Source organism: Nicotiana tabacum, unplaced genomic scaffold (assembly GCF_000715075.1).
Source record: "Nicotiana tabacum cultivar K326 unplaced genomic scaffold, ASM71507v2 Un00443, whole genome shotgun sequence".
Taxonomy (NCBI): Eukaryota; Viridiplantae; Streptophyta; class Magnoliopsida; order Solanales; family Solanaceae; genus Nicotiana; species Nicotiana tabacum.
The window spans coordinates 827-18,828 of record NW_027438680.1 but is presented as its reverse complement, the minus strand read 5'-3'; the positions used below and the strand labels follow the sequence as shown (position 1 = coordinate 18,828).

At 37.5% G+C, this 18,002-nt stretch overlaps 2 protein-coding genes and 1 non-coding gene across 3 annotated transcripts; 2 read left to right on the top strand and 1 right to left on the bottom strand.

Moving 5' to 3' along the window:
• The first annotated feature begins 188 nt into the window (after positions 1–188).
• Positions 189–295, top strand: LOC142179251 (small nucleolar RNA R71). Its single transcript, XR_012707317.1, has one exon. It is a non-coding gene; the product is annotated as a small nucleolar RNA R71 (small nucleolar RNA).
• Positions 296–9,947: 9,652 nt separating this feature from the next.
• On the top strand, positions 9,948–17,209 carry LOC142179248 (uncharacterized). The gene is made up of 3 exons (XM_075248976.1): positions 9,948–10,525; positions 11,790–11,859; positions 11,942–17,209. Exons 1-3 carry the CDS (start codon positions 10,061–10,063, stop codon positions 11,992–11,994), a joined length of 588 nt encoding a protein of 195 aa, XP_075105077.1. The 5' UTR covers positions 9,948–10,060; the 3' UTR covers positions 11,995–17,209.
• On the bottom strand, positions 14,005–15,570 carry LOC142179247 (uncharacterized). Its single transcript, XM_075248975.1, has 2 exons — positions 15,135–15,570; positions 14,005–14,513 (listed from the first exon to the last, which is right to left on the bottom strand). Exons 1-2 carry the CDS (start codon positions 15,568–15,570, stop codon positions 14,005–14,007), a joined length of 945 nt encoding a protein of 314 aa, XP_075105076.1.
• Positions 17,210–18,002: the final 793 nt, after the last annotated feature.

The following is an 18,002-nucleotide window of genomic DNA, read 5'->3' as shown; positions in this document are numbered from 1 at the left end:
AGTGAACTACTTGAGTGATTGTAAAGTCTCTTATCTTCCATCCTGAGTTTTGAACCATTTTATCAAGTAAGACCTTACATTCTTTGAATGATTTGCTCGAAAATGCTCCACCTGCTGAAGCATCAACATTGTCCTTCTAGCTGTCTGTCAATCCCATATTGAACCTTTGCCCCAACATCTGATCAGGAATGCCATGGTATGGACACTTGACCAACATCCCCTTAAACCTCTCCCACGTTTCTTGCAATGTTTCAGCTGGTTTCTGCATGAAGCTCAATATCTCATCAACTTGCTTGGCAGTCTTATTGGGTGGGTAGAATTTGTTAAAAAACTGCTCGACTAATTCCTCCCAAGTAGTGATGGAGTTTATGAGGAGAGAATTAACCCAAGTCTGAGCTTCTCCCGTCACTGAGAATTAAAAACCACAACAGTCTTATTGCTTCCAGTGTCATGCTCCTCCTACTACGAGAGTAAACCAAGATGTCGTTAATAACACTATCATAAATAGTCCAAATAAGGCTTGACCACCTAGTTCATAAAATCTATGAATGCTACTGGAGCACTAGTCAAACCAAATGACATCACCAAGAACTCATAATGATCATAACGAGTCATAAAAGCTATCTTAAGGATATTCGAAGCCCTAATCTTCAACTAATGATAACCCGATTTCAAATCAATCTTAGAGAATACCCTTAGCACACTGAAGCTAATCAAACAAATCATCAATACAAGGCAATGGATACTTGTTCTTGATAGTAAACTTGTTCAACTGCCTATAATTAATGTACATTTTCATAGCACCATCCTTCTTCTTCACAAACAACACAGGTGCTCCCCAAGGAGAAACACTCAATCTAAGGAATCCCTTATCAAGAAAATCTTGCAACTTCTTCTTTAATTCCTTCAACTCCACTAGAGCCATGCGGTAGGGTAGAATAGATATGGCTATGTGCCAGAAACTAAGTCAATACCAAAATCAATCACCCTATCTAGTGGCATACCCGGCAAATACATGCGGAACACCTTTGAGAACTCTGTCATAGCTGATACTGAACCATAGAAGAAACCTCTGCACTAGAATCCCGAATAAAAGACAAATATGCTAGACATCCCTTCTTAACCATACGCCGAGCCTTCAAAATGAAATCACCCTACCAATAGAATGACCAAGATACCCTCTCTACTCTAATCTATGCAACTCCGGTATAGCTAAAGTCACAATCTTAGTGTGACAATCCGAGATAGCATGATACAAAGATAACCAATCCATGCCAAGAATCACCTCAAAATCAACCATATCCAACAACAAAACATCAACGATCGTATCATATCATTTAATAGTAACTACACAAGACCGACAACCCCAATCTACCATAATAGAATCTCCAATAAGCGTAGACACATAAATAGGAATATCCAAAGAATCACGAGTCATACCCAAATATGATGCAAAGTAAGATGACACATACGAATAAGTAGAACCTAGATCAAACAATACCGTAGCATCTATATGATAGACTAAAACAATACATGTAAATACTGCATCGGTTACAACTGCCTCTGAGACTACTAGGAAAAGCATAACAATGAGCCTGGCCTTCACCCGCCTAGACTCTACCTCTAGGGTAACCTCTAACTGCATGAACTCTAATTCTAGCTGGTTGGGCAAATGGTGTAGCAACTAGAGTAGAATCATAGCCTAAGTACCATCCTGAGATATACCACTCCAAAGCCTGGGATAATCCCTCATTATATGCCTCGAATCTCTACCCTAGCTACTCCTCTACTGGTGTGGCTGCTAGGACTGAGTCTTACCCAGACGACCAGAATACCCCCTTAAAGAACCACGTATGGTAGATATTCCATATGACAATTATCCTAAATGAGCACTCTGGAACCCATGGCTAACTGTTGAAATGGCCTGCCAAGATGGCCTCTACCATAATGGCCCTTTTCCCAAAAGTGGGCACCACTAAATCCTCTAGTACCATGAGGCTTCTTGGACTCTCTCTCCTCTCCTCTCTCTCTCTCTCTCTCTCTCTCTCTCTCTCTCTCTCTCTCTCTCTCTCTCTCTCTCTCTCTCTCTCTCTCTCTCTCTCTCCTACCTAGGGATACACTCCAACCTCCTTGCAATCTCTATAGCCTGGTAAAAGGTAGTCTCCATCTCAACCTCTCGTGCCATCCTATACATGATACCGTAATTAAGACCCTCAATAAACCTTCATACCTTCTCCATCTCGGAGGGAATCGGAAAAGCTGCATCGCACGACAACTCTGTTTATCATATTGAGTAATTGTCTTAACATCCAACTGCAAGTGCTCGAACTAACTGCATTGCTCGTGTCTCCAAGTGAGTAGAATGAACTTCTCCAGAAAAAGAGTCAAAAACTGAGTCCAAGTGAGAGGAAGTGACCCTGCTGGTCTACTCTGCTCATAAGTATGCCACCACATCTTGATTGGCCCTCTTAATTGAAAAGTAGTGAAATCAACTACATTGGACTCCACAAGGCCCAAGTTGCGAAAACTCTCATGGCCCTATCCAAAAAGTCCTGAGCATCAGTTGTGGGATTACAATCAAATGTGGAAGATCTAACTGCAGGAACCGATTCATCATATTCTACTCATCAACAAATACAATAGGCCTAGCCTCAGGCCTAACCACAATAATAGGCTGAACTATCTCAACTGGTAGAATAACAAGAACTCCTAGAGTGTGAAACATAGCGACGGCTAGCTTTGAAGTGTGAGTAGATGGGGTCTGTGCTACCCCTCCAGCTTAAGAAGTAGCGAGGACCACAGAAATTATCCTGACCTATGAAATCGTCGAAGTAAATTAAAATCTAAACCATAGTGTCCTAAAGCACTAGAGTAGCATTAAATCCCTTGAAACCTGAGTTGGACCCGGTAGAACAACCTGATCTGGAACTTGGTCCACCTTTGGAGTTATAGGTGGCTCCTCAAAAACGACCCTAGCACGAGCATGAGTAGCTGCATGTGCTTCACCTCTAGGTTCCTTTGCACGTGCCTTAGTCTAGGTTCCAGCCCTATCTCTGCCCCTACCTCTACCTCTAGTAGCGGCTGGCTCCTACTTACCAGTTGCAGATGAACGCGTCCTCACCATCTATGAGATAATAATAGAGTAAAAATTCAAACATCAAGATGAAACAAAGTGGCACATCGAGGAATAAAGAAAGTGAAGTTTCCTAAATGTCTCATCCCCTTCTGGAAGATAAATAGAGACGTCTCCATACCGATCCACAAGATTCTACTAGACATGCTCATGACCCATAGCACCCATGAACCTAGAGCTCTGATACCAACTTTGACACGATCCAAAATCTCACCATTGTCGTGATGACACCTAACCCAACCCGCTAGATAAGCCAACATCCAAATTAACCAAAATAAGTAAGACATGGGGTAAAATGCAAACATGATATAAATAAAGCATAATAAGTCTCACAACATCAACCAACAGTGGTAATACTACAAAATAACTCCCAAAAATCTGGTAGTATGAAGTCATGAGATACTAAGAGAAAATACAACTGAGTCTCATAAGTACAATAGTACTATATGAATAAGATAAACAGTATGAAAATGAAAAGAAGGTGACTTCAACGGTCTACGGTTGATCAAGCAGTACTACCTCAAGTCTCTTAAGTCAGCTATTGGGCACCCTCCTGAAATTCACTAGTGCCAATGCAAGATTATGCACAAAAATATGTAGAAGTGTAGTATGAGTATGAAGACAATGTGTACTCAATAAGTATCAAGACTAACCTCGGTGAAGCAGTTGCGAGATTCAAGTCATATGATACTCAATAGCAAATATACCTATACAGTTCAAGCATATACATAGCAAGCAATGGAAAGAGTTATACCATGAATTATACATTAAATCATGAATCGTACTATCTCGCCTACCAAAACCAATGCACATAACAGAGGCATCAAGTAGGAGTTTAGAAGATATGCATAGAAAATATATACTCCTTCTGTTTCAATTTAGATGACACAATTTTCTTATTAGTCTGTTTAAAAAAGAATGACACATTCTATATTTGAAAATAATTTAACTTTAAACTTTTTATTTTACTCACATTACCCTTAATGAAAAGTTTTTATAGCCATAAAAAAGTTATTGCCTCACAAAACTTTTGCCCCTTAAGCTTTTAGGACCAGATATTCCAAAAGTCTTCTTTTTTTCCTTAAACTTTGTGCCAAGTCAAACTACATCATCTAAATTGAAACGGAGGGAGTAAAATGCATGGTATAAAATAAAGGATTCACTTCGGAGATCAAAGCTTCCACCTTTACGTCCAACTCATCAACCAATACCATCCCAAACTGACGCTCATTAGTGTCTCATAAACTCTGTATGTACGCCACCAAGAGAGAACATAGGAGAGCGAACCTAGGGGTGGATCTGTTTTCACACGTTGTACGGCAGAAACCTCGTTCCATAATGATGTCGATTCGCTCATAAAGTCCAAATGTGCCATGGGCATACCAATATATATCAAGATCTTTGTCTCCAAGAATGTATGCATATGCTCAAGAGATAATAAATAATATGCACAAGGACATAATAAATAGAGTTACAGATGTATGTTTAAGATGTAAAGTATGACTACAGCTAAATCATGTATATCAACATCTTAAGAATAGGCCGTCATGCCAAATGATGATATCATAAACTTAAACATGATCTCTAGCATGAATAAATATGCTCACGTAGTCATACAATCAAAATAAAGCACAAGTCAAAAAGAATACACAGCTAAACAAGCCATAGAGAAGCTAAAAATCTACCCCGAACATGAATAAACTATGACACCCGCATATACACTCGTCACCTCGCATATAAGTTTTCCTCAACACGCTACAATTAGCAAACAAGGTCATATCCTAAGGCATTTTTCCTCAAACTAAGATTAGGAAAGATACTTACCTCTTCCGAAATAAGCCTCCATCGTCCAATAAGACATTCCCTCTATCCGTGACCTCTAAACCCTCTAAATCTAGCCAACAATACTTAACAAGGTCAAATAAAGTCATAAAAATTAATTTCAAATAATAAAGCTTCAATAATCAAATCTCAAAAAGTCAACAAAAGTCAACTCGGGCCCACATGGTTAAAATTCGCATCTAGGGTTGAATCTTGTTGAATAACCCCATGAGTCCAAATATGTGATTAATTTCCAAATTTGAGTCTAAATTAGTATTCAAAACATCAAAATACACTCTTTTAAGTTGTAGACAAAATACCAAATTTTACCTTTTAATTCCATAGTTTTGGTGTAGAAATCTACGAAAAATCAAGATATATGATCAAATCCAAATAAAAATTACTTAATCTCAAGATTGTAGTAAAATCCCTCTTCAAGATCTCCTCTTCCCGTTCTCCAAAACTCAAAAATGGTAAAAATAGGCTAAATCCCGAAATCTGGATATAATATACCCTAAAGCCACAATGTGAGTTGCGTTCACGATCTAGTGCCACACGATCACGAAGAGAAACCATGCAAACACCTATGAGATCACGACCCTCTGCATAAGATCGCAAAGAGAAACACCATGGCCCCCAGAATCCTCCTACGCAGTCACGAACATCCTCGTGCGATCGTGATGCTTCACCAGTTAACACTACATGATCGCGAGCTTTCCCGCGCAATCGCGAAGGACAAAACTTCCCCTAGAAAAACCTTTTACGCCATTGAAACACAATCCATGTGATCGCGATTCACACCACTAACAACAGAAAACCAGAAAATCCAACTTAGCTCAAAATGATCTGAAATCACCCCGAAACTCAACCGAGCCCCTCGGGACCCCGTCTAATCATTCTAACAAGTCTGTATACCCTACACAAACTTGTCCAGTGTCTCAAATTACTAAAAAATAACATCAATACCAATAATCGAGCACCTGACCAAAAATCTCAAATTCTCTTAAGTTTAAAATTCCAACTTTCGACTAAAAGCACCGAATCAACCCCAATCCTCCCGTGACCTGAACTAAAAATACGTACAAGTCCAATATCATCAAACAAATTTATTGGAACCTTAACAATACTAATCTGGGGTTTTTTTACGCGTAATATTGACGTTGGTTAACTCTTCTAACCTTATGCCTCTAATTAGGAACTAAGTATTTTTAATCACCCTGGAACCCCTCGGGAACCAAACCAGCCATCCCAACAAGTTATAAATCATCAAACAAATATACGAAAAGTCTCAAATAGGGGAATGAAGTTCTAAAGTTCAAAACGACTAGTTGAATCATTACACTTAATTGCCCTAGGACTATATTTGTCATGTCTAGGCAATATAGTGGCAAAGCACAAACAACTTACCACTCTCATATGTGACAAATAAGAACTTTCCGATATAACAACTCAAAAGGATATTTGTTACCCAAAACAGTTAAAGAAATTCTGTTGATAAAGTACATAGCCGCCTTAATGCAACAACACCAAAATCTAGCAAGCAAACCTGCTTGAAACTTGATAGCTCTAGCTGTCTCAAGGATATGTCTATGCCTCCTTTCAACCACTCCATTATGCGGTGGGGTGTAGGGGCAAGAACTCTGATGAACAATCCCATGCACCCTAAAAATTCTCTACAAATACTATTAAAGAATTCCGAGCCATTATCAGACCTAAATATCTTAATTTTGCAACCAAACTGATTCAAAACCATAGCAATGAAAGATTTAATTAAGCTTGAGACATCAAATTTAACTCTCATCATAAAATTCCATGTCCACCCGGAGTAATTTCTATAATAATAAAGAAAAATCTCATACCATTATAAGTAGAAACTCTAAAAGGACCTCATACATCAAGATGAGCTAACAGGAAGGGTTCTGTTGATCTATTGGTACTATGAGAAAATTGAACTCTAGTTTGTCTACTTAAAGGACAAATATCAATGCTCTAAATGAAAATTACTAGTTTTCTAAAACATATGAAGCTTTCTTAATACAACCATGGGTACATGACCCATCCTTTTATATCAAATATATGAACCTTTTATTGTATGAGTTATCATAGATGCTCTTAGTTGCTTTAGCTTGTACATTGGACTACAACACATAAAGGCCTTCGTGTTCCTTCGCCTTCATCTTCCCACTGAAAAGGTCCTGAAAGAGGAAATAATCAGGATAGAAGGATGCAAAATATCTTAGATCCTTTGTCACTTTGAAAACCGAAAGCAGGTTAAATTTAAAATTTGGCACATATAGGACATCCTTAAGTATGTCACCTCCGGTCAAAGAACAACTCCCAACATGACTGATTTAAGCAGAGTCACCAGTTGACATCTGCACTTGACCCACATTTCCTACTTTAAAGCCATCCAACAACAATGCATATCACTAATCATATGATTAGTAGCACCAGTATCTACTATCTATTAATGACTAGGGCTAGGCAGACAAAGGAAATGATATACCTGCCATATGAGCAATGGCATCTGTGATGGTACTCATATTCAGCATGCGCAAGATCTGGTTATACTAGTCCTGAGTGAACACTGATGGAATAGATAGGACATTAAAATTTCTAGTAGCATTAACATCAACCTGTGCCAAGTTCCCTATTACACCTCTCTTTTTCCCTTCAGCTTGTAGAAATTCTCCTTAAGGTGCCCTTTCATGTTACAATAATCACATTTCATCGGCTTGAAGCAATTATCCGTAGAATGTCCTTTACATGACAAAAATCACACTCTACTGTGTAATTATTTCTCAGCTTCTAGACTGATTGATAGTAGGAACCCTGGCTCTCATCTTGAAGGATCATGGCATAAGCTTGATTGATAGTAGGAACCCTGGATTTAATCAGAATTTGGTTGCACGCCTGACTATACCGGTCATTCAAACCTATTGGGAACTGCCATAAAGGTTGATACTGTTATTGCACAAAGTACTTCTTCAACTTTTCACAATCACATGAGGAGTAGACATGATTGAGTCATATTCATCCCAGAGGTCCTTCAACTTAGGAAAATAAGCTGAGATAGAGGATGTCCACTATATGAGAGTGCAGATCTTCTTATGTAAGTAATAGAAGTGTTGATCTTATCAAATCGTTCGCGTAAAATCTAACCAGATTGCATGTGCACTCGAGCGAAAAAAAAAACGTCACTCAGTAGATCACAACTCACATTGGGCATTATCCATGACTTAACAATTGCATTACCTCGATCCCAAAGGCTTGCAAATATATCACCATAGTTATCTCTGGTAACTACACTATTGATGACCTAGTTTATTTCGAGTCAAAAGTGATACTTCTATAGCCTGACTCCACATAGTGTGGTTGTTTTGCGCCGATTAGCTAAAAACCCAAACATAACGATCCAGGTGCATCGGAAGGATGCAAGTACAATGGAGGGTTATTATCAACCATGATTGAACTGTACCAAGATGAATCACTCAGAATCAAACTCTGTCCTGTAAAATCGTCGCCTACTACCAAATGTTAGGTTTTTCGAGAAAAATTAGGGCGACGAAAAATTAGGGTTCCGACGAAGAAGTAAGAACACAGTGAGAGTCCCTCGATTCAGTAAACTATCATCAATGAAATATGAAGCTGCGATCATACAAAAGGAAGAGATAATGCAAACTTAGAGAATTTACTGATTGTATCTTCCGACCTCTACCGTGAATGACTTGTACACTCTTATATATACAAAATAGTAACTACCTATCTGATCCACTAATTGATAGTTGTCATGTAACTATATTTAACTTAACCTAACTCACTAACTAACCATGCTAACTACTAGCTATCAATTAACCACAGTCAGTGAATTGCAGTACAACATGTGAGCTCTATTACACTTTCTCCCAATTAGAACTAGTAACTCTAACGCTCGAGATGTTTCTCATTCACAACTAATTTTTTTTAATTCATTAAAAAGCCATTTGCAACTTTGAAACGTTTAAAAAAAATTCAGGTTTCTGTATCCCGGTCATTTTTTAATTTTCGCAATCCATATTTTCAGTTACTCACAAACACGAATATTTCCCTGATTTTTCGTTTTTCATTCCCAAATTAAAATGGAGAGAGAATGGGAAAAAAAATACAAATGTTAGAAGTTGTATATTAGTCAATGCCGCTCTCAAGTATTATTTAATTAACTCAAGGCTAGTCGTGGATTGAGATTATTATAACAAATAAGAAAGAGAGAATAGGAAATGAGTTGGGGTTACGTGAAAAAGTCTCAGTTAGTGAGCTGAGATTACGTGAAAAAGTCTCAATTAGTGAGCTGAGAAGGAGTGACAGAGAGCGAGTGATATATAATCGAAGGTCCCACACCTATAATAGTGACACTATAACAGTCTCATATAACCGACACTACTTTTGTCTCTTACCGAATAAAATTTCTCACAAATAAGATATTCTAGGAACAGTGCGTTCTTACGTGACACTTTTACAAAATTATCGAAAATTAATCAAACGCAAGCAATATCGAAATGATTGGGACAATTTTGAAAAAAATTAATATTAATTATACACAATAGAATAATAAAAAAATTAATATGATATAAATTTTTTAAAATAATTGTCTGAACCGTATTGACACTAGCACCAATAAGATTTAATCAAACTTATCCCTACTCAAAAATTTATATGAACTCCGACGAACAACAATAAACAATAACAATAACAATAATAAATTCAGTAATTTTTATAAGTGGGGTCTAAAGTTTGGGGAGGATAAGATGTATGAAGCAACCCTTACCCTAGAAGTACCTAGAAGTATAGAGAGACTATTTCCCCGAGAAGGAATGAAAAAGAGTAATAATTTCAGCGATCAAACGTTTTAAAAATCTTTTAATAAAGTATAAAGCAAAAGATCAGTATCAATAGTTTATTATTGTTTTGAGTAATTTATAATGGACACATTAAAACTGTTTGAATACCTTAATTTTTTGTTTTTTAAAAATGCCTGTCAGCCGGGAACCATATGATTCAGCTAACGCAAAGGAACAGAAAAATCTCTAAATTTTGCACTTTCTTGATTCTTCCTTACCTAAAATTCTAATGTCTAATTTTAAACGGCCCTTTTGTGGAAACAAACAACTAGATACTTTAAATTTGGTAGATTTAATTTGCACACACTATATGGGGAAATCCCTTCATCAAGGATTTGCAAGAATCATCAGCTCTAACAGACTCCACCTTACAACATCTCATCAAGTCAAATCCACATCAAGGATTAGGCCATCAATTTCATCCCCGGAGACACCAAAGTCAAAAGGAGTTGCCGGAGAATGGTCGGAGCAGCGGCTCAAGATAAAATCAAAGATGGAGGAAGAGAGTTCAAACTCTAATTTCAAGTCTTTGGCTGAACAGCGGCGGCATCCGCTTGCCGACGTAGTGGGGGAGTGCGTTAAGCGGTGGTTTCAAGACAGTCTTAAGGAGGCTAAAGCTGGGGATGCAACTATGCACGTGCTTGTGGGTCAGATGTATTATAGTGGCTATGGCATCCCTAGAGACCCGCAAAAGGTGAAATCATTTTCTCATATTTTTTGTGTTTGATTGGTTATAAAGTAGGTGACTTATCATATTCATACACGATGGTTGATAACCGCATAAGAGTAGCCAGGATTTTGAGTTTATGAGTTCTAGATTTTAGAAAAGCTTTACCGGGCTAATGAATCAAATGCAGGCTCTGTGTCTAAGCTACTGGGTTCTTCCGAATTTGTAACTGGGACACTAGCCCTGCCCCTGACGATAGGATTTGAAGAAAGTGATTTGGTGACAAATTTTAGTATTAAAGATTGAAAATATTGACTAAGAAATGTGATATAGAGTAAGAAATGTGATATTTGGGAAAGCAAGTTATTCCCTGTTCGATGGAAAATATTGTCTTAGCCGAACACATGTTTTTGTGCATTTTACTATCTCTGTTCTTGCTTTACATGCTGTAATATTCACCTACTAGGGCTCTAAGCATGTTAAAATTTTGGATTTAGTAACTAAGCAGAGATTCATGTTTTCTATTTACTAGATATAGACAGAGAAATGGTAAAAGACAGTAGCTAAAAGAGCATTTCTAAACATAAATTTGCAATCTTCCTTGAACTCTCATCATTATCTTCATGGTTGCAAAGTAAAAACGGTTCAACTTTGTTAAAGGTAAAGGGAAGACGTGAATAAGTAACTATTGATGTGGAGTCATAGTCATGGGTTTTATCATTTTAATAAGCAGGGAGAGACCCATCATTTGAGTTTTGAAGTTTTTCACTGTGACCCAAGAAGATACATATAAGTAAAGAGAATGGGACCGTCATCTTAACATAAAAATGCAATTGCCTTGAACTGTTTTGCTCTCCTCTTAATTGTTGAAGGTCAGAGGGGACCCCAAAAAAAAAACTAGAGTAACTCCAAATATAGAGATAAATGCTAATACATTGGATTTAGTGATAGTTTGTGCTTTATGTAGAAATTATTGGATAAATTTCTTAGTAAATTGCTTAGTGACATAAGGAAAACAGATGGATTGAACCACTTATCAATGTTGATCTTTCCGATGAAATAAGTTTCTCGACTACGTTTCATGAACAGAAGAGTTTTGGTGAACCAAATCACTCCAAAGAAAAGAGCAGCATAATTACATCCGTTGGAAACTGTTGAATTTTACTTAAAATTATGACTGGTATCAGCTCTCTTCTTTGTAAATGTGCATTTGTGTGTGTGGGAGATGTGTCGGTGCTTTTGGCATCGGATGTTCGAAATGCTTTGACTGAATGATTATTTTTTGGTCTAGGGAAGAGCTTGGATTAGCCGAGCTTCAAAGAGTAAGTCTTCAGCATGGAAAGTGAGTGATAAACGCCCAGGTGTGCAGACTACCTCTTTTATTGACTATAATGGTTTCGTGCATCAGTCCAATATGCGTCTTCATGATTTCTTCTTTTTTAGGCTATAATGTCAGTGATTCAGATTTTGATGATACTGTGGAAGAGACAAAGTAAAATTGATGTGCTTTTTCTGGGGAAACAAAGCTATGGCATTGTGAGTTGAATTCGATTCATTTCTTTCACTCTTGCAACTTAACCTTTTGAGGTTCTGAATCTCTTCTACTTTTTCCTAAGCTATTGAAAGTTGTTTCCAATTTTTCATCTGGAGTACGATAGTTGACCTTTTAGGTAAATTACCTGATAACAATTTCTTTAGAAGTGGGCATTTCTGGCACCTTATGGCTCCTCTATTGCCAATAGTTGTTTCCTGATATTAATAGTTTTATCCATACATACAGTTAGTGTCGATGTTCTTGTGTTCTTTGCATTTCCAATATAGTTAATGTATTTGCTCACTAAAATGATGTGTCTTCAGATTGGCACCTTTAGTTGTGAATAACTATACCTTTGCTAACGATTTATCTTCAGATTGGTACCTTTAGTGGTGAGAATAACTATACATTTGCTGTTGTGACTTTGATTAGTTGATATCTCAATGTCAGTCATCATAGATGCAAAATAAGAGCTACATTTCTTTTGGAGAAAGTAACATATCCAATATATAAATAAAATCATCAGCACAGAGTTTGTACCGGAAGCCAAAATTTACTCATGAGAAGGTATAAACAAAAACCAAAAACCCGAACTCCTTGTTCTTCTTATAAGGAGCCTAAAACTTCTATGATTGCATTCGGATCATCAATATATTCTAATTTACACCAAAAACTAAAAAGAAGAATAAAATTCACCTTGATCTTCTCTGTGGGGCTACACAGCTACTTGTATCTTCAATTTGCCATCTATCTTTGTTAGAGTTAGAGTTTCCCCCTGTGCTTCAGCTAGACAAAAGTTCAGAAGTTTTCCTTGGCATTGTCCATCTCAAAACCCCTGAGGTTGAGGAACCGATCCCACAGCTGACTAGTCACTCAACAATGTAGAAACAGATGGCTAATTGTCTCTGCATCTTGTCCACACAGATAACATCTTGAGCAAATTGGTAATCCTCTCTTCCTTAGGTTCTCCTGAGTGAGCACTGCTTTTTTGGTCACCAGCCAAGTAAAGCATGCCACTTTGTATGGTATCTTTACTTTTCATATATGTCCTTCCAAGGCCATAAGCTGATTTGAGAACCCACCTGGTTTAGATCTTTGTATGCTGAGCTAACTGCATAAATTTGACTACTATGATTGCTCCATTTAAGAGAATCTTCCCCCAATAGGAGCTACAGTTTAGTGCTTATTTAACTACTGAAATATGTATCTTTACTGCTGTTTATTTCATTTGGGTTTGTTTCTGTCTAAAATTTCCTTCATACTACTCATCACTTATGGACATCTAAATTATAGTTACCTCATGTATCATCTTTGGTAGACATGATAGTATTTGTCGATTGTTCATCCATCTATTTGTACTTTGAATCAAGAGTGCTGATAAAATCAGTAGTTAGTATTTTAAATTATTTTTTGTCCTGTATCGCATATATTCACTGAGGTAGTGAAGGAGCAGTGTTTTGCATAGCGTGAGGCGACAAATAGTGACGAGGGCCCGCTTCGCTGAGGCGAGAGACGCGATAACTCAAGCCTATTCCTTTTCTTGGAGTGAATATGCGCATAAGTTATAGAGAGTAATTAATAGATACTAATAATAATACAATATAGAATATATTAATATAATAAATCTGCTTCTTACATACTCAAATACGCTCCAATTTCTCTCACATCCAGATGTACTACAAGTTAAGCTTAGCACTACAAATTACTCTCTATTACTCTCTATTAAGTTATAGAGAGTAATTAATAGATACTAATAATAATACAATATAGAATATATTAATATAATAAATCTGCTTCTTACATGTTCAAATACGCTCCAATTTCTCTCACATCCAGATGCACTACAAGTTAAGCTTAGTACTTTGACGGCAAACTTTTGCAAGTTTGGAGTTTGATGACCAAATTGCATCCGCCATTCAATTATAGAAAAATATTTTAAAAGTTAATAAGTATCAAATAAATTAAATTAAAGCTATAAGGATATGTATGGCGACCTTATGTCTCTGGCTCTAATAGCCGCATGTAAACCAAATAGGCCATTTGCTTGTGTGTACTTACCAAACTCCCCCCCTATTTGATCTACCATCGCTACATCGGGGACCAACTTCTCAATACATTTATGGTATCCAACCCACACCTTTGAATCTAAAGTGCCATCTCTATTATTCTTGTAAAACAATCCCGGGTTCAAAATATGGCCTGCCGCATGGTCGATGGAGTTGATCTGATCACCTTCTATCAATAATCTCAAAAATTTTCTCATATTTCCTCCCTCAAATGACACTTTAATAGTTTCTTTGGCTCTGTCCATAGCTTCATAAAGATAGCCCATTGGTGAATTTCTCTCCACATCAACCATACGAAGTGCCCTAATCAAAGGACCACCAACTTTAAGAGCCCGAATGACGTCATTCCAAAATGATGGAGAAATAAGAATTTTGGCAGTTTCTTTCCCCGCAACTTCCTTTGCATATCTGTTTTCTTTTCATTCATTTGAAAGAACTAGCTTTCTCAAGTTTTTCTTTTGCAAGTAAAAACTATGCAAAGTTAAGAAAGCCGTTGCAGATCTAGTCATGGCCGGTCTTACCAAACTTATTTCATTTGTAAATTTCCTCATCAAATTCAACAACAATGGCCTCTAACTGATGTAAGAATATATCTTGACGGTCTTAGTGAAAACTGTAAAAGTAACAATAACAATTTTATAGTTTATACTTAATAGGACATAAGTATAAATTAAGTTAAAGCTTTAAACAACAATAACAACCACTTAGTATAATCCCACTAGTGGGGTCTGGGGAGGGTAGTTTGTACGCAGACCTTACCCCTACCTTGGGGTAGAGAGGCTGTTTCCCGATAGACCCTCGCCTCCCTCCCTCCAAGAACTCCCACCTTGCTCTTGGGGTAACTCGAACTCACAATCTCTTGGTTGGAAATGGAGGGTGCTCACCACTAGAGCAACCCACTCTTGTCAAGTTAAAGCTTTAAAGATAACTATATTAAAGTTACCTGAAGCCTATGGGTTTTCCTTGAATATGTCACCAAACATCAAATTGATACAATGGGTAGCACATGGAGTCCAATAAATGTGTGGATACACACCTTGCATCATCTTAACCGCACTAACATTCTCACTAGCGTTATTGGTAACAACTTGTACAACATTTTCCTTTCCAATTTTCTCAATAGTCTTTGCAAACAAGTTGTACATTTTGGTTGCATCCGTAGAAGAGTTGCTAGCAACGTAAGATACAAGAAAAATACTACCTCTTGGAGAATTCACTAACACATTTATGACTATTTTTTCATTCCGTGCTGTCCATTTATTCATCATAATGGAACATTCAAACTTATTCCATTCCACTCTATGCTCCTCAACAATTTTGCCTATCTTCTTTACCTCTTTTTTAAGATGAGTTACTCTAACTTCATGATAGCTACGAGGCTTCATTCCTGGGCCATATTGTCCTACGGCCTCAATGAATTTATCAAAAGTTTTGTAGTTAATACAATTGAAAGGGAGTCCTGCATCGTACATCCATGTTGCAAAGGCACTTACGGTGCGATCCCTCAAAATCTTCTTGGCTTCTAAACCTGAACCAGAATCACTTTTTCCCTTTTCTTGTTGTTTTGTCTAGAAATAAAGATTGAGAGGAGCTTTTGTCACCGTATGCCCCGTGGATGACCCATTAGAACTATTTGAAGATATCTTTTGAGTGGTTTTTTTTTGGGGGGGGAGGTCTCTTTTCATCATCTTCATCAATAAGATCCACCGATGCTTCATAACTCATTTGAGTTCTTGTCACGTTTTTCTTCTCAACAAATGCTTTTACTTCCTCCCTAATATCAGGCGGACAAAGAGGACATTGTACTACATTTTTAAATCCACCAATCAAATGTTATTTGTGACGAGTTATTTCACCATGATATGTTTTTTCACAAAACACGCATTTAATTGCGGATCTTGATGAGCCTTGTATAGCATAATTTCAAGCTATATCATTTCTTTTATTACCATCGGATGGCGCCATTTTAATATTGCTTTATAGGAAAAAATTATCAAGTCAATATGCAATTAATTCTACTGTATAACTGAAAAAAGGAGGAAATTTTAGGTTTAAAAAGAACATCTCTGCCTCTGCCCATGAAGGAATTGAAAAAACAGAGGAAAAAAAAAGAAGAGAAGAAGAAAAAGGAAGGAAGAAAGAATCAATGAAAGAAAGAAAAAGCTCTCTATATGCTTGATCAAAATTCAAAAACAACAGTGCAAAAAATAAAAGAAGAAGAGAAGAAGAAAAAGGAAGAAAGAAAGAAAGAAAGAAAGGAGAAAGGAGAAAGGAGAAGGAAGAAAAAAAAAAGGCAAAAACTCGAAGAAGAACCTGATGAAGAAGAAAGAAGAATTGCTGATGCTCTACTGTGGCTGGGTCGACTTGAAGGAGAAAACAATCGCTGGTGTGCTGCTTGAAGCTTGAAGAAGAAAGAAATGGCTGAAAGCCCTAATTGCTGGCCTTTTTCTTTTAATCGCTGGTCTGCTGGCTTTTTTTTTCTTCCTAAAAAGCGACGCTACAGTCGCCTCTCGCTACACAGGCAGAGGCGAGCACCTTTTTGAAATCGCAACGCAACATAGGCAATTAGTGCTGGAGGCTCGCATCGTTACGCCTCATACTATTAGCGCCGAGGCGAGCGCTAGTTACAACCCTGTGAAGGAGATATGGTGCTGTTGTGCTGTATGGTTCTAAATGACTATGCCTAATGAGGTTTCTTTGAAAGAGACTAATAGGTCTAATGTTTACTATTTGATGTACACTACATGTGAGCATGTGGTGAGGTTTAGGGATATAGACCAACCACAGGCAGATGCCAACAGCGCCGCGCGCGTAGATCCTGATGCTAAAGACAAGGTTGCTGCCAACGGACCGGCTTCTACTTTGTAGGAATCTAAGTCCTTTTCATTGTAAATATAGAGTAGTTTTATTTCATGTATTTCCATTATGTCTCTCTAGCTTAGTTAGTTCAAGTCCTGTAACTTTGGTTTATTTTTTTTAAGCACTATTAGGAGGGATCAAGCAATCAAACTTTCTAGCAAGTAAATAATTCTCTGTATTGGTGTCTCTTCCCCTAGACATCGTGTTGCTTTTCTGTAATAGCTTTCATTAATACAATCAAGCTTTCTTTCATTCTCAATTTTCATTTCTGTTCTCTTAATTGCTCTTGACATTGGTTTTCCCGTATGGCACTGACAATCTCGTCTAGCGTACGGATGGGACTTCAGTTGGTGGATAGTAACTGCACTGACATCGGTTGCTTAGCCTTACGTCGCCCTTCCAAGGAATCTCAGGAAGGCGCCGCTTAACATAACTTATGAATTTATGGACTCACTTCTTATTAAGGTTTGTAAGTTTGTGCTGAAAACACCCTCCAGAAGAAGAGGCTAACTTGAGTAAAGGTGGGAAAATGATTAAAGACGGATTAGCTATGATATGTTTTGACAGTTATGTCTTAAGAAAGTTTAATTGACCTTTTTCTTTTGATACGGAGTTGACCTGATGTTTTGATATACCTGTACAGGATTAGTAAATTACTGTTGATGTTGACTTGGAAAGGGGAAGAAACATTAAATGCTAAGATTACCCTTAATCTTTTGCTTGACCTAGTTAACACTTTTAAGTACAACAAAGGGTAAGGCTGCGTATAATAGACTCTTGTCGTCCGGCGTCTTCCCCGGACCTTGCGGATAGCGGGAGCTTAGTGCACCGGGCTGCCCCTTTTTAAAGAGAAAGACAAGCTCACATAATCTCGTATGGACTCTGTATAAACTTGAAAAGGACAGTTTGCCCCGCTGGGAATTTGTTTTTTTATGTTTCTTTTACCCATTTGCAATTTTAGTTAACCTTTATGGCTTTTGGAGCATTTTGTTCTTCTCCAGTTTGGCTAGCTCATTTTGGTAGTTGGGTCAGGACTCAGTAGGTA

Coding starts and splice junctions, on each gene's coding strand:
- LOC142179247 (XM_075248975.1), bottom strand. CDS start 15,570: ATGTACGATGCAGGACTCCCTTTCAATTGTATTAACTACAAAACTTTT. Junction 14,514..15,134: donor TGCGGTTAAGATGATGCAAG/GTGTGTATCCAC, acceptor ATGAATGAAAAG/AAAACAGATATGCAAAGGAA.
- LOC142179248 (XM_075248976.1), top strand. CDS start 10,061: ATGTCTAATTTTAAACGGCCCTTTTGTGGAAACAAACAACTAGATACT. Junction 10,526..11,789: donor TCCCTAGAGACCCGCAAAAG/GTGAAATCATTT, acceptor TTTTTGGTCTAG/GGAAGAGCTTGGATTAGCCG. Junction 11,860..11,941: donor AGTGAGTGATAAACGCCCAG/GTGTGCAGACTA, acceptor CTTCTTTTTTAG/GCTATAATGTCAGTGATTCA.